The 22,124-nt window shown below is 41.5% G+C and overlaps 1 protein-coding gene across 1 annotated transcript in view; it reads right to left on the reverse strand.

Annotated features, from left to right (window-relative positions):
- Positions 1-22,124, reverse strand: part of MALRD1 (MAM and LDL receptor class A domain containing 1) — a 423,509-nt gene that overhangs the window by 246,401 nt on the left and 154,984 nt on the right. Inside the window, exons 24-26 of the mRNA XM_065582996.1 lie at positions 10,840-10,996; positions 5,870-5,980; positions 1,667-1,880 (exon numbers count right to left, since the gene is read on the reverse strand). Coding sequence (XP_065439068.1) covers positions 1,667-1,880; positions 5,870-5,980; positions 10,840-10,996 — 482 coding nt within the window. The remainder of the gene's footprint in view (positions 1-1,666; positions 1,881-5,869; positions 5,981-10,839; positions 10,997-22,124) is intronic.

A 22,124-nucleotide genomic window follows, 5' to 3' on the forward strand; every position in this document is an offset into this window, starting at 1 on the left:
CAATTTGGGCCATCCAGTGACTTTATTGGAATTCCTCTTTATTACAGTAAATTAGGAATGTTCCAGCCAAATGTCTAGGATCTGTTTGTTTTGACAGACAATGTGCTTTCCACAAAAGCAAAATTTTCTGCAGGAATATTTCAATTTTGCCAAAATGTTTCAACTTCTCGGTCAGGAAAATCAAAACAAAATACTTAGTTTCAGGTTGGGTCAACCAAAATCTAACCATTTAACTTTTTCAAACTGAATTGAAGTGTTTTGTTTTGAATTAGTTCAGCATTAACGTGGATCTGCCTGCAGTGCCATGGTGCCTCATGTCCCCACTCTCCTCTATGGAATGGGCTCTCCAGCTGGATCACTTTTCCCATGATGCACCACTGTCTCCTATCTGGCTGAACCACCATAGTGCATCATGGGAAATGCAGTCTCACAGGGGAGCCTGACCCATACAAAGAATGAGGACATGAGGCTCCGAACTATAATCACCAGGAGGCACTGCAGCAGTTCAATGTGTAATTAAGCTGTAACGAAATGCTTTCATTTGGTTCAACAAATTAAACTAAACATTTCAATTTGGGAATGTTGAATCATTTAATTTCAATTGAAAATACTGAAATAAAGTGACATTTGCAAACCAAAATATTGTTTGTTCTGAAACAAAAATTGTAGAACTTTCCGTTCTACAAAAAATATAGATATTTTGACTTTTTATCTGAATTCAGAATCAAAACAAATGTGAAACTTTTAGAATTTTCCACAAGATGGAAATTCAAATTTTCAATCTGCTCTACTCCTGGTTTACAGCCATGTGAAATCAGAATCAGTCCCAGTATGTCTACACTGATATCACCATTCATGGAGACCAAGGAAAATGTTTGTCAGTGCAGAAACCAGAAACAGTGGGTCAAATCCTCAGCGGATATAAATCAGCACAGCTCAAATGATTTTAAATGACATTACACTGATTTCCTCTAACTGAGAATCTGACCTGGTGTTTACTGAATGATTCCTTCTTTGTCATAATCAAATTTTTGATGAGCTGTGTTCATAACATTTACAATGAAACAGCCGTTTGTAGTGTACCAAACAATGGAGATTTGCCTCAATGAGAATTAACCAAGATTTTATTGATGAAAGAGTCTGCCAGCAATACTGAAACAGAGTATAGTGTGATCCAATCCTCTTGAGAAATATGCTTTTGATATGAAGTGCTGTTTTTGAATTCTAGACTGAAGATACTGTTTGTTGATTTCTGCTGCAAAACTAAAGTTATCTGATATTCATGAAAGAGCTAAGAGACTTGACAATTCCTGAAACATCAAAGTAAGCAAGGTTCCTAAAATCCCAGATGTATTTTGCTTGACATATTTTTTGCTTTTATTTTTTCATGTGGAAAACAATGATTTGGTTCTGTTTGTTTTAAAAGGCAGAGCTGTTCTCTGAATTAATTTATGTTGGGAAAAATCCGTGAGCAGCAAATTTTATTTTGCAAGACATGCTTTCAAATTAAACAGAGAAAAAACCCACTAACCCAAGGAATATACTTACATTATTAACCTCACTTTTAATTTCTTCGTTGATGAACTGCCAATAGTGTTGCTGCATTAACAATTCACAGCAGGCACAGTTACTTTTGATAATTAGAGTAAGGAACTACCATACTTACTGCAAATGTTAGGGCTCTCATCTGAGTTATCAGCGCAGTCATTCACAAAATCACACAGATTATCCTTTGGGATGCAATACTTATTGGCACATGTGAATTCTTCAGAAGTGCAGGGTCTGTCTTGGATCAGCAAAGGGGAACAATCTTCAAAGGAAATATCATCCACTGCCACATCTCCCACATAACTGACACCACGTTTTGCCCTGAAAATAATCTAACAAAGAGAAATGTCAGTGAAATATTGAGGGAAAAGTATAAAAGCTTGAAACACGCCATGTGTGGTACACAAAACATGAGGTATCTATGCTTCCTGCAAGTTGTTTAGTACTAGATATTGCTCTCAGTTCTTACTGATGTAAATATAAGCTGCATAAACATGAATCAGTGCTGGTTTATGCCTCAAAGGTTGATACTGTAGCTATTGGAGAAGCCACAATCCTACAACCACAGAGGGCAAAAAAGAAAAATACATTAAGTGTACAGTTAGAAAGCAAGGGGCTGATCCTGTTCCCCTTGAAATCAATGGAAAACTTCCCAGTGATTTCAATTGTGCTGGAGATTTTTTTGTTTATATTCTGAAGAGTGTAAAATCAGATGTTTTAGGCAGGTATTTAAATAAATATATGAATAAGAATCAGTCACAACCCAAATGCATTGATGCTTATGTTTACCATTTATATGGTATGGTGCTATATTTGCAAAAGTGCTGCACAAATATTAACTAGCATCACTTGGGACAAAATCCTGCTCCTACCTTCCATGAGTACAGAAGACCCTTCTGGAGTGGAATCAGCACAGTTCTGCCACATAAGGGAAAGACAGGGATGGGACTGGATAGAGTGACCCTCTTCCCCTTTCCTTCTCCCACCCTTTCACTCTCCCCACTATTCTGCACAAACCTGAGTAGCTGGGGAGTGCAACTCCAAAACGAGGCCTAGGATGAAGTATGGACCACCAGGGAGAATTTGAGCGAATGACCAGATGGGGGACAAAGCCAGGAAGATTTGGAGAGACAACAAAGAAAGAGTAGTGTTTGCAGTGGCAGAAGCACTGAGCTGAGGCAGGGACACCAGAGTGCAGGGGTGCGGAGTCTGAACTCGGAGGTGCTTGGAGGAGAGCCAGCTGCTGCTGCTGTTGCTGCTGCACTGATGCTTGCAAAAAGGGGAATCTTACAGTCACACAGCCTGGAGCTGACAGGACAGCTGAGAAAACACAGCAAGACTCACCAGTTTGAACTCACAGTGCATGGTAGCATCAGAGTACTCAGATAGGTTGGACTGACCCAATGGGCTGGGGTGGGCCAGAGGGTTGCACTGACATGGAGCAAAAAGTCTGTGTGTGCCTAGCCAGGTGTAGGGGGGTCATGTACTGTGTATTAATAGGCAGCAGGTTTAAAACAAAAGGAAGTATTTCTTCACACAACGCACAGTCAACCTGTGGAACTCCTCGTCAGAGGATGTTGTAAAGGCCAGGACTATAACAGGGTTCAAAAAAGAACTAGATAAGTTCACGGAGGATAGGTTCATCAATGGCTATTAGCCGGGATGGGCAGGAATGGTGCCCCTAGCTTCTGTTTGCCAGAAGCTGGGAATGGGCGACATGGGATGGCTCGCATGATGATTACCTGTTCTGTTCATTACCCCTGAAGCACTTGGCATTGGCCACTGTCGGAAGACAGGATACGGGGCTGGATGGACAATTGGTCTGACCCAGTATGGCCGTTCTTATGCTCTTATTGTGTATCAAGAGCAGGGGAGTCTGTAAGCTCCTGCTAGAATCTTGACCCAAGTCTACTCCTGGCTTTACCTTGGTTAGATAAAACTGTTGTTCTCTTGTTAAGCCTGGTGCTTGTTGCAGTAGTTAATACTGACCTTCTAGAAGGGAGTGTTGGTGGTTATGCAGAGGTGTGTGGCTGGAAGTGGGGACCCCTTACCCAACCCTGATAACTCCCACCTGACAAATGGGCCCAGACCCTTCTGTCCATGTACCTCCCAAACCTTTTGCCTGTCCCATCTCTCCCCAGCTCCTCAGCCTACTCTCTATCCTCTGAGCTCCACATCCAAATCCAACCTTTACCCCACCCTGCCCTTCCTTTCTCCCCTTCCTGTTACTCTGTGCAAACCTGACTGGCCAGTGGGGAAGTGCCACTCCAAAACAAGGACACCGTGGGAGGTTCTGAGCCAATGAACAGATGGGGATGGGGGACAAGCCCAGGAAGATTTGGAGAGAAAAGAAAGAGCTCAAGAGCAGCAGTGCTGAGCTGGGGCAGAGACACAGGAGAGTGTAGGGATGCAGAGTCTGAACTAGGAGCTGCTTGGAGGAGAGCCAGCTGCTACACTGGTGCTTGAAGAAGGGAACTCTTATAGATGCACAGACTGGAGCTAACAAGACACCTCAGACCACACGGCAGAACCCACCAGCTTGAGCTCACAACCCAGGCCAGTATCAGAATGCATGGATAGGTTGGACTGACTCAAGGAGGATGGGGAGTTGCATTGCTGTGGGGCAGAGGGGTGTGTGTATGTAGCACTAGGTGTTGGGGGTGGGGATGTGTTGTATGCTGTATTGGGACAAGCGAGTATGTATAACACCTGCCAGAGATCCTGTGGTGAGTCTACTTCTGGCTTTGTCTGGCTTAGCTAAAATTGTTGTTCAATTGTTAAGTGTGGTGCTTGACACTGACTCCTAGGAGGGAGGGTGGGTGTGTATTTGTGAGGAGACACAGGGATGGGACCTAGGACCCTATCCCCAACCTTGGCAATGCCCCCCTGACAAAGGATTTGGGGAAGCTGTCACACAAGTGGGGTTCAGGGCTAGGGGAGGTTCTGCAGCTACATGGATCCTTCCATCTTAGAAAGAGTATGCTGGGGGTTATCGTGCCATTAGGGCCTCCACTCATTAAGCTGGAGTAGCAGCAATGAAGATGCTCCAGGGGCTGGGTTGAAGTATACCTTGCTTCCCTCACTCATAGATTTCACTAGCATACAGCTGAGATACTTGGTCTGGGGACCAGGGAGAGGACTATAAGGTGGATAGAAAGCTGGCTAGATCGTTGGGCTCAACGGGTAGTGATCAATGGCTCCATGTCTAGTTGGCAGCTGGTATCAAGCGGAGTGCCACGAGGGTCGGTCCTGGGGCCGGTTTTGTTCAATATCTTCATTAATGATCTGAAGGATGGTGTGGATTGCACCCTCAGCAAGTTTGCAGATGACACTAAACTGGGAGAAGTGGTAGACACGCTGGAGGGTAGGGATAGGATACAGAGGGACCTAGACAAATTAGAGGATTGGGTCAAAAGAAATCTGATGAGGTTCAACAAGGACAAGTGCAGAGCCCTGCACTTAGGATGGAAGAATCCCATGCACTGCTACAGACTAGGGACCGAGTGACTAGGCAGCAGTTCTGCAGAAAAGGACCTAGGGGTTACAATGGACGAGAAGCTGGATATGAGTCAACAGTGTGCCCTTGTTTCCAAGAAGGCGAACGGCATTTTGGGCTGTATAAGTAGGAGTATTGCCAGCAGATCGAGGGACATGATCATTCCCCTCTATTCGGCATTGGTGAGGCCTCATCTGGAGTACTGCATCCAGTTTTGGGCCCCACACTACAAGAAGGATGTGAGAAAATTGGAAAGAGTCCAGCGGAGGGCAACAAAGATGATTAGGGGGCTGGAGCACATGACTGAGGGAACTGGGTTATTTATTCTGCAGAAGAGACGAATGAGGGGGGATTTGACAGCTGCTTTCAACTACCTGAAAGGGGGTTCCAAGGAGGATGGATCTAGACTGTTCTCAGTGGTAGCAGATGACAGAACAAGGAGTAATGGTCTCAAGTTGCACTGGGGGAAGTTTAGGTTGGATATTAGGAAAAACTTTTTCACTAGGAGGATGGTGAAGCACTGGAATGGGTTACCTAGGGAGGTGGTGGAATCTCCTTCCTTACTGGTTTTTAAGGTCAGGTTTGACAAAGCCCTGGCTGGGATGATTTAGTTGGGGATTAGTCTTGCTTTGAGCAGGGGGTTGGACTAGATGACCTCCTGAGATCCCTTCCAACCCCAATATTCTATGATTTTGTTCTTAATATTCAGAAGACCAATGTGAATTGAAGAGCTACAAAGTGTGTAGGGTGCAAATGGGGAATGATTAAGCTAAAATGTAATCTAGAATTGATTTAATGGGGGACATATGAAATAGAAGCACAAACCTGAAAATCAGAGCGAATTCCTAAGAACACTTCTGCTCTGTTCCACTGAGCGCCTTGGGAGCCACTTTGAACCCACAGGACAGAAGTTACATCACCAATTTTACTGAGTACCTGGAAGAGAAATTGTGAATTCCAGGTCACATCAAATCTTTCTCAACTCATTAATATAAATATAGTCATTTCAGTCGGAGTTTGCACTTAAATTAACCCCTATCCCACACTTTAAAATCATCAGTGGAAAACAATCATGAGTGTGATCTACTTGTCTGTGAGCCTGATGCTACAGGTTCTGAGCAGGTCCTGTGTGCATGCTGAGTTCAGTGCTTTTTACTGCCATTGATCTGAATAGGGGTAGAGAGAACTCAGCCGCTAACAAGAGATGCTCAGCAACCAATAGGTTCAGGACCCATGAATGCAATAAAGAAAATAATCTTAATGGCAAGTGTAATAAAAGGTCTAAGAGTTCATATGTCTATTAGATTCTTCCATTGTAGTTCTAGGAGTGTTTTGATGTCCCAACTACACAGGAAACATCCTATTTATCCATAAATACATTTGTCCTCTCAATACAAGGAACTTGATCTTTTTGGACCATGACAGGTGCACAAAATATCCTCCTAATGTCTTTCCTCAGTGAATAGTCGCTGAATTAGAGAGTCACTTCTCCACATGAGCAGCATTCTTAAATGTGCTTCTCTCTGACTTCTTGAGCATCTGAATTGAACTGAGCTGACAATATCAGGTAGATGGAGCATGTCAAGCTGTCTCTCCAGTCAGTACTGACAAAACTACATTACATCCCCTGTTTCCAGAACTGCCTCTCCTCTCAAGGATTTATCATCCTCCCCCTCACAGTGTAATCCTATTTTTGAGATCTTGGATGACCTAGACGTTTTTCACTTTAATGAAAAACTGGCATTTTTGAAAATTTATGTAGTCCCAGAAGCGTATGTGATGCTGTCCAACAGGTAAGCTGTGCCAAATGAATAACAGGGTCCTTGCCCTGAAGAGCTTTCACTCTAGAGACACAAGAGGGAAGAGTGCAATACATTAAACACACAAGACAGACACAGTGGTGCATGGTGAGATGCTTCACAGAACACATGGGGTTTCAGAAGTTTTTTTTTTTTAAAGAGAGGACGGGGATATTATTTTCTAAGCATAAGGAGTGACAAGAAAGGAAAGAGTTTACAGATATCCTCCATCAATAATGGCTTACAGAAATAGGTAAAAATAATGGAGAAAACAGAAATGTACATTATAATACATCTACATGTTTTCATTGTTATCTAACGAGAGAATAACTATGATCTTCTAAAGAAGCACAATTTGACTTGGATGTAAATTTTCCAAGGTCAAATACTATTCCTTAATGGGCAAGTCCGAGCTCTTCACTAGAAATTCAAACTTTCTGCCATTTCTTGCCAGTTGTCATACCTTTGTAAAGACTAAATACCATCATATTTTATGACCCATTTAAATCCAAGTATATCTATTTTATTTTTTTTAAATGTGAGAAATGTCTAATCTTTGAAAAGACTCGAGCTTAAGAGATATAGAGAGCCATGGGAAGGAAAAGTATGACAGAAGTACTTAATAAAGATATACTCAGATTATACTAGCTCAGAGGGGGTGATAGAATAACAAATTAATATCACATCACCTCAGTGTCAGTTGTTATTGTTCTGTGGTTTTATTTACCTGAATTTTGACAGTGGTTTTAGTGACATAGTTTAAAATTCACACAACATAACCCATTCATGACTTCTCCCTTTTTCTAACCTTTCCACAAAAGAAAAATAGCTCAGTTACAGGTAGAAAAGGCTTAGAAGCCCTATGATTTTCTTTATAATGGCTGAGGACTACAGAACAGAAGACATGAGGCCTACCTCCTTAACAAAGGATTGGGTGGCAGTCCAAGAAGCATGGATGGGGAGCACAAGGAGAAGAAAACGGAGTTTGTTCTTACAGAGATTCATTCATATCATAATACTGTGTGTGTGGAGCGGGCGGGGGAGGGGGGGAGTTTGCAGCGGGAAGAAACAGGATTTTCCCCCACCTCCTGCAAAAATGTCTGTGGACCTGCCTCGAAACTCTGTTGTTCCCGTGGGATCTGTGTGGTTCTTGGGGGATGAGTAAGAAGCCAGAGCCATGGGTCTTATCCTGCATCCACTAATGTCAACTGGAGTGTTGCCATGGACTTCAATTGACTTTGGATCAGATTTCATCTTCACAGTGGCCCTGTGCCTCCACAGCAGTGCTATCCACCCCTCTGCATCCTGGCAGAATGGCTCCATCAGAGTTGCCTTGCATTCATTCATTGCATAGATGGGAATTCCCCTGAGAAGGGGGTAATACAGAAAAAATAATTCCGCTCCAGGCTGAATTTCTTTTTCTATGGGATCAGTGGAGAATGGCTTATGTTCTCTATGGCATCCCCCTCTTCTCCCCCCCCCACGCCCAACCCACACACACACACACCCCTAATGCACCCAGCTCCCTCCTCTCTCCATGCTATGTGGATCGCTGGATGAATGGTGGGACCTCAGCAGGGTGTAAGGCAAAGCAGGGTGGTACCACGGACATGTCTGAGTCCCCCTTTTGTGCAGGAGGTGGGGATCCATGCATGGAGGTTCCCCTCCACATGTAATTCTGGGGGGTACAATCTCCCCATACCCTGTCCTACAAGAAGGGCCTGAGATGCCAAGACTGGATCCAAATATGAATGTCCCCCAAAATTTGAGAGGTGTTTGGATCTAGGACTCTGGTTCTGGCTCATCTCGGCTCCACTAATTTAAGGGATTTGGAATGTTAATGCTTCCACTGCTCCCCTTGTGTTCTTCCCTCTGTCCATGAGAAAAGCAAGATGGAAGATCAGGTAACACAGATTTATATATGTATGGGTTTGGGTGAATGTTGGATCCTAAGCTACATATAGGAAAGTGACAAAGAGAACAAAAAGTGAGGCAGTGGGAAGAGTGGTCCATTAAGGAAGTCACAAGGAAAAAGTGGGCTCCAGGCCTCATTGATTCAGATGTACCTCAGTAATCAAACCAAAACTCGCTAGCATGCATTAATAGTGGCTGTGGGCATAATCCTGCCATATGTTGAAAACTCTTATCTAACAAAGTATTTAAATACATACATAACATTAAGAACGTGAATAATACTACTGAGACCAATGTGCCTATTCATATGCTTAAAGTTACACACATGCTTAAATGTTTTGCTGGATCAGGCCTGGAATATTCAGTACTTTGCAGAATGAAGGCCTATTCAGGGGATATATGACCAGTTCTGAATCCTCATTACACTGAGAATGCCTGATTTAAATTTCCAGCTTGTCTCCCTTATCTGTTTCTTTCTCCTAGTAAGTTACACCTACATCTAGCAGCTAATAACGATAAAGTAGAAAGCTGAGAAAGTTTGGCCACCTTGCTTTGCAGATACAAAATGCAGTTTTATGGCAATTCAATTATGCAACTGATTTTATGTTTGTAACAGACTGTTTCTACTGGACAGATGTGCATATTGTAAGGGGGAGAGTACTTAATTCAGAGTTTGACCACAAGTTTTTAATCTAATACCAGACCTTAGAATATTAGTGAGGAAAGCATTTCCAATTTATTCCCAAACAAGGCACTGGAAAAGAGCTTTTGATTGTTACCAAAACAGTTAAATGAAAGCTCCATGATTAGTTAGTTCCAATATTTTTGAATCACAGACAGATTCATAACAGATTTTTAAGGCCAGAAGGGACCAATATGGGGCTGACCTTCCACTTAACACAGACCTTGGAATTTCACCTGGTAATTCCTGCATCCATCCCAATAACTTGTGGCTGAACTAAAACAAACCTTTTAGAAAGAGAGCCAATTTTGGTTTAAAGACTGTGGGTGATGGAGAATTTACCACATCCCTTGTTTTTAATAGTGAGTTATCTTTGCTATTTAAAAAGTCTAATTCTCAGTTTGAACATTGCCGATGTCAACTTTCAGCCATCAAATCAGCCCTCTAGTATCAGGTATATTCTCCCTCTGTAAGTAATTATAGATCATCATCAACTCCCCTTTTAACCTTCCCTTTGATAAGCTAAATAGGGTGAGCTCCTTGTATCTCTCACTGTTAGGACTGTTTTCCAGACCATGAATCATTCTTGTGGCTCTTCTCTTAACTCTATCCAGTTTTTCAGCATCCTTTTTAAAGTACTTATAGTATTTGAGTAGTCAATGGAGCTTTGCCAGTTTACACCAGCTGAGGAGCTGGCCTTTGTGTATTTTTTCTGAAATATTTTTACTACGGATTTTTGAAATGCTGCTGTTGTTCTATACTATACATTTATAACCCCATAACAATTATTTATACTTGCTGCAATAAAACCTGTCTAGAATTGTTTCCCTGTTTTATTCTCTTAGTTCAGATGAATTGGGTCAATATGCTGTTAAATGAGTTAGGTATTTGTATAAACTAAACCTAAATGCTTTCCTTTTTACAGTGATGTGCAGAATGGGGTAAGGGTAAAATATTTTTTATTGTTAAATGCTAGTAAAATCTCGATTCGGCTTGTTTCAATCAAATTAAGCAACAATAGGAATGAAACCTCAAGGGGAAATCACACAGACGAGCCAATTAAAAACAACCCAACTAACAAAAGATAGTTTCATATTGTAACCCTTTGGTCACAGCCAAAGATCTTGATGTTCAGATATCCACTCAATGTATTTTAGTAGCAAAAGAGATTATGCAGTACAAAGCTTTACTTGTACAGAAGCTGCAGCCATGCTGTAAAAAGTTACCATTTCAGGAGCTTAGTCCAGCTAACACTTCCCTCGGTCACGCCATATTGGGGGCAGTGAAGTGTGGATAATTGTTCATTATCATTTATTAGCAGTCTAGACTTGATGAAACTAAATGATAGGGCATGACTTTTTATACAGTAATTTCAGAAAACTCTAATGTCTTTTCAGTACCTGCAGAGAACCCACTGTTGCACCATTCATATGGTTCCAAAATACCAGTTTGCATTTGGGTCCAGTGAGCGAAATGACTGGAGTGGCAATGTCAGCAGTATGACCAAATTCTCCATTTGAACTGTCTGCATACAGATACCAGCCTTCTTTAGTAACCCTGTTCAGAGAAGCAGATTTTATTAAAACAGTACATATATTCATAGTAAAATTCTAGATTTGCAAATGGTAATAGTGCTTTGCAATCATCTGAGGATCCACAAGCTCTTTAATTAATTAATATATCACCAAATCCCACAAAACCCCTGGGAAGACAGGTGTTATTCCCATTTCACAGGGAAGTTTAAACTGAGATTTGGTTCCTAAAGTTAGGATCCTAAATAATCTGATTTTCATGATTGATATACATGACTGAGCAATGAGCACCCAGCAGCTTCCATTGACTTCAGCTGAGGCTGCTGAGTGCGCAGCAATTTTGCATCACTTATTTAGGAGACTAAAGAAGGGTTTAGGATCCAACTTTAGGATCCATTTTTAAAAATCTTGCAGAAGGTCCTATAGGTCTTCACTGTGCCTGGCTGGCAACTGATTATCAGTTGGCAAAAGCAAATGGGACAAAAGCCCAGTTTTGCCAAAAAAAAGTGGGGCATGCCCCCTAAGGGCACATGTGTACAGCAACGCCAGGCACCCGGCCTCAGGCTGTCAGCCCCAGCACTGGGCAGTGGGGCTCGGGTGAGAGGCCACACCAGGCGGCTCGGACGAGCCCTGCACGGTGTCCCATTTTCACTTTGGGAAATATGGTCACCCTAGAAATAAGGGCGTGGCTTGGGAAGTTGGTGTCTTGCAGAGATACTTCTGTAAAATAACAGCTGAGCCAGAAATAGAAGCCTAACATTCAGGCTCTCAGATCTAACCATTAGACCCCAGTTCCTAAAGGATCTTGTCACTTGCACTGAGTTAGAACTAAGAATTTGGTGCATTGTTTTGTTGATGAGTTCCAGCAGCTCTAGGGGAATGAATAGATATTACAAATTCTAAACATTTTTCAATAATCCAGTTGAGATTCCTTGAAGCCTTGGACTTGAACTGATTCTTTAAAGAACATTTGAAAATAATGAATACAAATCTGTTCATTAGTGCTTTAGTCACAGACTTCCTCTCTCTTGTTTGGGGGGGCGGGGGGGAATTATACTTATGTAATTGGAGTCACTTTGAGAGAAGGTATGCAAGTTTATCACTAGAAAACTGTAATAATACTTCAGGCAGCACCTTTCATTAGATGATATCGAAGTGTTATAACAAATATTAATTAAGCCCCAGAATGCCTCTAAGGTAGATGAGGGATATACATATGATTGCATATCATTGGCAGGGAAAATGATCTGTCTCTGGGGTAGAACATCTGGGGTTGCTGAGCAGTGCATTCTATAAGAGGTTAGAAACATAGAAGTTGCCCTATTAGATCACACCAATGATCACTGTAGCCAGTATCCTGCCTCCATTCATAGATTTTAAGGCGAGGTCCATTCTGAGAATCTGGTCTGACCTCCTGTAATAGCACAGGCCATAGAACTCACTCAGTAATTCCTTCAACAGGCCCATATCTTGTGCTTGAGCGAGAGCATATGTTTTAGAAACTCATCCAAATCCCAATTTTAAAAACATCAAGTGATGGAAAATCTACCACATCCCACATGGTGTTCTAATGGTTCATTTTTTTTACTGTTAAAAGTTTTGCTGAACAGTATGGTCTAAAGTCCCAGTAATGGATAATCATGTAATGAATTGCCCAGGACTTAAGTTTTTTCTAACCCCTGCAATCAATGGCTAACTTATGTCTTGAGACATAAGAGTTTCTACCCCTCCTACAGTTTCAGCCTATTTGTAGTGTAGAAGAAGTAGTGTAGAAGTGGGAAGTGAAGACAAATACTGTGAAGCTGTGGAGAACATTTTGGTAGGAAGGCACCACCTTCAGCAGCACAATACCCTTATACACCAACAATAACAGTTCCATGGTTCAGAACTGATTGAATAGTAACCTTTTTTCCCCCTGTTATCAGCGGCAATACTTTTCTACAGTCACTAGATGTTCCTTGAAGGTCTCCCATACAATCTCTGATCTAGCCATACCTTGTTTAGCTGGTGAGGTTGCTGTGATTATTGTTTGAGATGGTATTGCTACAGCAGCATGTGTAAAAACCTCTGTAAATAAAGAGATGAATAATTCCCAGGATGTCTTCTTGAGTTAGGGGGAAAAAACAAAGTAGTAAAAGGTCCCATAAAATGAAGGATTTATTCAGGCAATGGTATGTCATTTTGCAGATACTCTCATATGTTAATTGGAGTACATGAGATATGTATGATTCATAAAGGAAAAATGAAGAACTATATAAAAACACAGCAGCATGTTGGCTGGGTCTATCCAGGCACGTAGGCACAGGTGAAATCAAATACTTGCATGAGAGAAATAGTAATGATCAGAGCGAACATGTCCACCGTCACCCATAAAACATTGCTAACCAGTCCTCTTCTTTAAATATTCCTTTCTTATAACAGAAGGAAAGTGCATGGCAGTTTATGGGTAGACTGTGATGAAACAGCACAGCACAGTTTAAAGAGAGCCTTTTGGCTCAGCAAGCCTTGCCCCATTATACCTGCAGCCAATCTGGGAGTAAGCACCAGCCAAGTGAAACTGTGAAGGAGCCTCCAGCACCTAAGGTAACAAGAGACATTGTGGGGCTCACCATCACCAGCTGACGGCTGCTCCACATGAAGAAGTCTGGGACTGCGGCAAGACACTGCCCAAGACCCAAGAGGGAACCCTATGGGAAGCAGGCCGCCCAGGAAAATGGACTAGAGAGGCCATGCCCCAAACTGAACAGACTGGTAGGAAGTGGCCCAGGGAAGTGGATTCTGACTCCCTGCTGGGACAGGCACCTTCCCCCTTCTCCTCCTCCCCACTCCCCTGTTCAGGGGTTGATGTACACAGGGGCCCTGGGCTGGGACCTGGTAGAGAGGAAGGAACCGTGGCCCCTTATTCCATTTGTAAAAGGTGGCTTGGAGGCCAGGCAGCCTAGTACTTAGAGTTGCTGGCTCTCTGCCCCCTGCTTGGTTGAGGCGCCACAACCAAGCAGGGGGCTGAAAGCCAGCAGCTCTAACCACTAGGCTGCCTGGCCCTCCAAGCCACCTGTTAAAAATGCCTTCGCCAATAAAACTTTGTGTAAGCCACATATCAGTGAAGCTTTTCATAAAACAAAAGCAGAACACAGTATCTTAAAAAGGAGGGACTGGTGTAAATCATATTGCTCCATTGACTTCAAGGAGCTTGAAATCAATGGAGATTTACACTGGCTGATGGTCTGACTCTAGTAATTGTAAAGCTACTATTCCCAGATGATGATGTAGATGTTTGCAGGGCAGCTATTTTGGTCATAAATCAGACCAAAGTTTACCCAAGTTTTATGTGAATTAAGGTACACCAGACCAAAAACTTAAGAGCAGACCTGGCATTTTTAACAGTTTTTCCCAATAAAGCTGCACACAGGGAAAATGGTAATGCTCTGGAACCTGCATAGTTGCAGATAGCCTCCTGGTTCAAGTGGGTTTAATTGCTGTTCCCTTGGCTAGTCTTATTGTGCAAGGCCATTACCTCAGTGACATTCAATCATTCTGAAGTAATTTGGAATTCCTGGTTTTGATTTGGATTTCTCAATCAGAATCTTTCTTGGAGGGTCATAAAAGATGTGTGGATAATTTTAAATAGCCTTCTTCACATCAGGAATACCCTGTTCTGAACCATACCTCAAAAACATTTGAGAAGTAGAAATTTGGCTGCTTATTGGAATACACTGCTTCCATGGCCCAGAAATAGTGCTGATGTGTCTAAAATCATCCCCAGTGGTTTGAACGATACCTAAAAGACAGGAATTCATTGGTGCAATTCTTGAAAAGTTTGGCTTTCACCAGAAAGGCTTTTCTATTGCCTGCAGGTCACACAGAATGAAGCAGCAACTTTCCTCACAAAACTGAGAAGCTAGGGGTAGATGCGGTGCTCACCTTGAGGTTTTTTTACACTGGTTGCTGTAGCAATTGCATGAAGCTTGTAGGAGTGCATGTTGCAGGACAGAAGAGTTTGGAAGAGGCACCAGGAAATCAGTTTTTGTGCCCATGGCTTGAATGCTAGCTGCAGTTGCAGTACCTTTATAAAAAGTTCTCTCAATCAAGAGCCAGTTTAGTTTTAGGAACATTGCATACTTTCATGTTATTACCTAGCACACAATACATGAAACAGCTGCCTTTAAAGTGAAAGATTCTTTGAGCTGGCCCTGCTGTTTTTTAACCCCCTCAGCTGAATAGGTACTGGCTATATTAAAAAGCTTCTCCTCGATAGGTGAACAGATAGTAAGTGTGAAAAATCAGGACTGGGGGGTGATAGGCACCTATATAAGACAAAGACCTGAATATTGGTACTGTCCCTATAAAATGGGGACATCTGGTGACCCTGCTCCTCAAGCCTCATCCTATTAGGCTTTTTCACTCAGATATTACCAATTCACTGTCTAGGAGATCTGCTATTGCACATTGGGTCAGCTGGCAATCTTACTTTTGGTGTGTCAGTTCTCAGTCATGCAATTTATTGACATCTCCCTTAGCTCATCACTTTTCATTTCTAACATGCATCTGAAAATGCTATGTTTTTGCGTAGGACCACTCTCAAACCCACACTTGCTAATGACACCTCATAAAATCAGTGGGGCCAATCATCCAGCAGAGCACTGTTTGACATTAATAAAGGTGGCAGAATTGGGTGTTCAATATAGTGCTACATGAGTGCTAAAATTCACTACAATGCACATAGACTTCTTCAGTGGTTGGGGGCCTAGTGGCCACTAGATCCCTGGCTTATTTGGAAAATTATCCATTGGAAAGCTTGTCTCAATGTTGGCAGCTACAGCAGGCATCATTATATTGTTGACATTTACCCTTTGAAAGCAATTAATTTTACTGTGCTAGTGTAAGTGTTCCCTATACACAGGAATTCATGTAACACTTCAGTAACACTAATTAATTTCAAACGACAAAATTGCCAACATTTTAATGGAGTTCGCTGGATGCACAGACCTCAGCATGAGCAGCTGGACTCCACTTCTGAAGTCTGAGTTTGTTGCAAACACTGGCTTCCCAACACCCTTTTATATACAGGAGGTCAGCAAAATATGGGAATGCCTAAAAAAAACCTCTAGTAGGCATCCTCCTCAAAACCTTCAGGTCAGCCGCAGGATTCTGGTATGTTTTGAAGACTGGAGAGAGGAAGGAAGGAAGGGAGAAAGAGAGAGAGTGTGTGTGTGTGTGTGTGTGTGTGTGTAAATTGTTTTGCAGGCCCTCCCAAAATCCCTAACCCAGTGTTGCCAATTCAGGTTGTAAAACTTTAATCCTTTGCTTCACAACAGATATTGTCTTGAGCTGAAGTGTTTGGAAGTAGCTCCAAAACAGAAAAAACCTTCCCAACCCCTGAGGGATATTTGGAATAAAGTTTTGGCTCAATATAGTCATGGTATCTGGGCTCAAAATTCAAATCAAAATCTGACCTTTACCAGCCATTGGAAATGCTCTCAGATGGAGTTTTAGTTCAGCCTTATCCCTACTTTGGAACTACCACAAATTCACAGAGAATCTCTAAAATAAATTGGTGCTCAGATGCATTAGTGGTTTACAAACATACACATTAATACTTCACCTTTGGTGGTCTCAGTAAGTAGGAACCCTCCCTTTGCAAGCTCATTGACCAAATGGCTAAGAGGGAGTTAAACCCCTCCTCTTTCTTCTCATTACAATGATGCTTATGAGAGATGATTCGTGTTGTGTCATTTCTTCCATGTACTTTGTCACCAGAGTGCACTATCAGTATTTTAATGCCTCATATATTCCATGAAAGATGGTTGTAAACTGTGCTACATTGACCTTTCCCTCATTCTACAGTTTGATCCTCCGTTGATCATCATTATTCTTTGTTTACAGTGAGAGTAGCCTGCTCTGAAGAGGCTGGTCAAAATTCTGACTATTTAAACTTTTTAAGTCTATGATATATGTCATTACAAGGTTTATAACCTTCCACACGTTATTCTGACCTTCTGCATTTCTGACAAAAACTGTAACAAAAATACAAAATGTCAGGAAACTGCTATTGTGTCAATGCTTGTAGGGAGGTAGGAAGTGGTATAATTTTACTTACATTTTTTAGTATGTAAACTTCAGAGCCAGTTTCTGGCACTGCACAATTCAGCTATACAGAGATGGCATTGCATGCTGCAAAAGCAGTGCAGACATGCACCCATACTAACATTCCTTTGCCAGCTTAAAAGGATAAGAGACAGAGTATAGTGACTTCAAAAAAGGCAACTCAGTTTAAATAGATAAAGTTATAGTTTAGATTTAAAAATACATAAATATGGGCAAACAACCCAGAAATGGATCCAGAACAGGGAAAACTTGTGCAGCTAGCTAGCTGCTTTTTCAAGCTCAAGTCTATCAGTAAATAATCACAAAAAGAGTTCTATACACCGGGTGGGAAACAGTTTTTCCATCCTACAAATTTTTTTTAAAGATTTCAAAAAATGTCCCCATTCCACACTGGGTCAAAACCAAGACCTTTCAAAATTTTCTGGAGAGACTTGCCCCAGAGATTAGGGCATTCATATAGGATATGAAATGAGGCACAAGCTGGGTCTTCTACTATCAAATGGGAGTGCTCTAATCACATGGCCAGTAGCCATTCTAGTCCCTATTGCTCTCAAAATTCCATCCTGGACCTGAAAAACTTTTACTGAAACTGATATATTCCACAGAGAGATTTGGTTCCATCCAATTGGCATTTTCCCATGAAAAAACATTTTGTTGAAAAATTCCCAAGCAGATCTAATTTGGAAGAGCTTTCTAACCAAGAAGAAAAGGGGCATTTATGGCACAGGACCTATACAAGAATAAATTAATCACCCATATTCTGGCCAACATCGGCTCTATGCATAGTCAATCCATGCACATTATTACTTCTAAAAGGTCAAAAGCAAATATTGGGAGCGTAGTTTGTGGACAGTTGCCATCGTTGTGTGAGGAGGCATATGTCCCTGAAATACAGGCACTGTCCAACAACTCATCTCTTTGGCTCATATCATGGAGGGATGGCTTGTCAGTGCTATTTAGGAGGCAAGAATCAGGTTTGGAGAACTTCCACCCCGTGTTTGTTCTTCTCAGGTGTCCTAGCGTGTATCTGTGCACACTGGGCACCCATCACTTGGATGTAAAATAGTAATCTCCTGATTTTAAGTGTATCCTGGTCTAGATTAACATAGAGAGAGAACAGACTCTTTAAGGCCCTTTTATGACAAGTGGGCCTAAAAATGTATCCAAATTGTGAGCTCAACCATAAAAAAAATGTAAATTTTCAAGAGATATTAATAATCTATAAGTAGCAAATATTGATGGGGAAAGGTACAAAAGGGAGATATTATAACTTAATTTGTCTAAACAAAAAGGCCAAGTTAATATGATTCAAGGGCTATGTTGGAATTATGGCATGGAGTCAGAAGTTATTGAGCCAAAATTGGTATGTTGGAGATTAGGCCTAACTAGTGGATAAACTAATAAGGGGATGGGCTGTTCCACCCATCACTCCCTTTCCGGGTCCTTAAAAGAAAGATTTTGTGGGGAAAGCACAAAAGAACAACAAGAAGAGACAGAAAGAACAGACGGCATCTACTGGAGTGAGCTTTATCAGCATGGCCGCCACCCCCACCATTTCCTGGGACCCTGGGCCTTCATCATCCTGATCCTGGGAGCTGTCCTGACCAGAATGGGCCAGAGAGAGAAGGATGCAGGTGACATTTCCACCCCTACCAGCTCCAGCTGAATCTCAAACACTACCTGGGATGACAGTTATTACCATCTTTAATACCATCTGAGAGACAGTCAAACAAGGGGGCTTGTCCTTCTAAGATTGGACTTTAACAAGAGCAGCAGCAGCCCATCTCAACCAATTTCTTTTTTTCCCCAAAAAGCACAGTTATTACCATCATTAATACCATCTAAAAGACTGTCAAACAACAGGGAGGTTGTTTGCTAAAGGGAAAGGGAACAAGGGATGTTGTTAAAATGAACACCTTATTTCATACTTCACATTTGAAATGATTTAACTATTTTAATGGTGTGCTTGTCATGGTGCTAAGTAAATTAGGTCTCTTTATACCAAGCCCTGGACTGTGTTTAATGCTGGACAGTGACTGGGTCATGTTAACACCTTTAGTCCATATATTCCATCTAAATTAATGCAATAGCCCCCAATCTATTTAGTCACTTGCACAAAGCCCCACTGACTTCAAAAAGACTTCTATGTGGATGAAGGCGTCCACTTGTGTGGAATTTACTGCAGGAACAGGGCCTAACTATACAGGATTAAAGCAAATCATGTTCAGTAGAATGTATAATTTTCAATTATGTTAAAAGGGATTATCAACTCCAGATAATCTCATCCTTCTACTACATGTCTGGATTGCTTTTCTATACTCCTGACTCATACTTATCTTTTGCTCAAATTAACAGTGGCCACTGAGTCAGAGGAAGAGGATTTTCCACCTTCCCCACTCAAAAAGCTCATTACTTTTCAATTATTAAAATATTTCCAGCAGCTGGTAACTCAAATCTACATTTTTTGATTAACCACTGAGAAGCACTGCTGAAAGATTATAATACTGCAAGCTTTCCTCTGTTGATATCTTAGACTCTTTGTTTTCTATTTGAAAACTTCTCAGTTAATTAAAAAAGGAATTGAAAGTAAACTGTGGTCAGGAATGTGGATCTTCACTTTGGAGAGTACGTGCTAAAATGTAATTTAAACAGCAGTAATTACCCAAAAGAGTAAATAATCCCAACATGGTTTTGGAAAAACGTTCCTGCTCCATCACCTCCCTCAAATGTTTAACATTCATGCATAATAAACTCGAAATTTAAAAAGCAATATCATTTTCAGGCCATCGCTAAGTAGAGATAAATTTGCTGAAAGGTAGATATCCAAAAGGATGCAATAAAGTTATACCTATTAAAGGCATTCAAAAGTATAACTTGAGGGCCCAATCAGCCTGCAATTGTACTGACAAAAATTTTATAGTTACTGCTTCAGGGAGGTGATAAAACTGGCTCGTTTCACATTTTATTTTGAGATTTGGTTTGTTTACCTTGTATTTGGTTTAAATTTAATAGTTCCTTTATTTCCCTTTTCTCCCATAAACATATTTGAAAATTGGATTAGGTCCAGGGATAGTAGGCCACACAGCTAGGGATAACATTTTCAAATGTGAGTGTTTAAATTTTGGCACCTAAATTCATATTTAGATACCTAAACAAATGGAGTGAGTGTCAAAGGCGAATGTAGACATTAGTGAGAGTGGAGGTGCTCAGCACCTATGAACAGCAGACCACTCACCCCTTCCAGAGTCCCAACTCAAAACTGAAGAAATAAAAACTCATTCATCTTTCCCAGGCTCGATCCTCAGCAGGTTCCTCACAGAGTTCTTCCTTACTCTCCGTTACAGAGTGCTACCACCTCCCAGGGCTTTCTCTCAGGAGGCCCAGCTCCACCAAAGTTGCTGAACCTCAAGGCCTCTTCCCTGAGTCTCTCTTCTCCTAGACCTGCTTTAGGAGCGTCATCTCCTTCTCCTTAGCTGCCCTCTCCCCCCAAGGGCAGTCCCAGGGCACAAGTGCCATCCTGCAAGCCCCGATGTGATTCCTTTTCCAGATTGTGGAAACTCCCAACTACTTCTCCCCTGGGTCCCATCTCCCTATTGTCTGCAGTCATTTCTTTGTAGGGACCACTCAGTCTGAGTCGCCACTGCTAGGTCTAATTCTTAATTACCTGTCTTCTTTCCAGGTGCCATAGAATAGCTTAAATGAGCTCTCTGGATCTCTTTAACCCTGTCACTGCCAGTGTGGTGTTTATATACTCCATCACATGTAGATAACTAGCCAGTTCTTTACATTATTTTTATTCCTCTGCCTAAAACCCAACTGATACTAACCCAAATCTTCTGACATTCAGTAAATTCAGTTAAATATTATGAATATTATTAAATAAGTTAGTGCTCATCCACATTTGCTAGTTTTGGCAGGAAGATGATTTTGGAAAAAATTGGTATTTCTGACCCAATTCAAACCTGAAAGTACAGGCTACAAAGCTTTGTATAAGTTCAGGAAAGATATGAAAGGCAATCAGACATTTGGATACTTATCCTAAAATGAACCATACCATTTGATGTTCACTCTTCACAAACCAGGCACAGGAGAGGATTGATCCTGAGGTTGTGCCTATGGAGGGTTTCTCCAAAAGTTTGTCTTTGGAAAGTAGCTGTTTGGCTGTGAATGAAGTTTCTGAATGTCTATCTAATGTCTCAGAAGTAAATCTGGAATTAGATCAAGTGAAGGGAGAGGAGAACAAGGAGATTTTGGATGAGCCTAGGCAGTCTTGTGAGCTGATGGCTTTATCTAGTCAGCAGTTTGGGAAGGCAAGGAGAGTGGAAGATGAGTGTCCCTATACTATTACAACAGAAAAACTTCAAAAACAGACTCCAACGAGAGACTGCTGAGCTGGAATTGATATGCAAACTAGACACAATCAACAAAGGATTGAATAAGGACTGGGAATGGCTGAGCCATTACAAACATTGAATCTATCTCCCCTTGTAAGTATTCTCACACTTCTTATCAAACTGTCTGTATTGGGCTATCTTGATTATCACTTCAAAAGTTTTTTTTCTCTTACTTAATTGGCCTCTCAGAGTTGGTAAGACAACTCCCACCTGTTTATGCTCTCTGTATTTGTGTATATATATATCCTCAATATTTATTCCACTCTGTATGCATCCAAATAAGTGGGCTGTAGCCCACGAAAGCTTATGCTCTAATAAATTTGTTAGTCTCTAAGGTGCCACAAGTACTCCTGTTCTTTTTGCGGATACAGACTAACACGGCTGCTACTCTGAAACTCTTCACTAGAATTTACGTAAGACTCTTCATTTCCTTCCTCCTTCTCTGCTGCAATTAACAATTTTTTCCTCAATGCCAAACAATCTGGCCAGAATACAATGTATAGTTTGCTCCAATAGTACATTATTTTCTACCTTTTAAAGCCAAGCTCTGCTCAGCTTCCTCATATGAGTAGTCCCAATGCAAGGTGAGGCAATAGATTAACATAAGGAAAGTCCTCAATCAAATTCAACAATAAACAAATGTAACAAAAATAT

Source organism: Chrysemys picta, chromosome 2 (assembly GCF_011386835.1).
Source record: "Chrysemys picta bellii isolate R12L10 chromosome 2, ASM1138683v2, whole genome shotgun sequence".
Lineage (NCBI taxonomy): Eukaryota > Metazoa > Chordata > Testudines > Emydidae > Chrysemys > Chrysemys picta.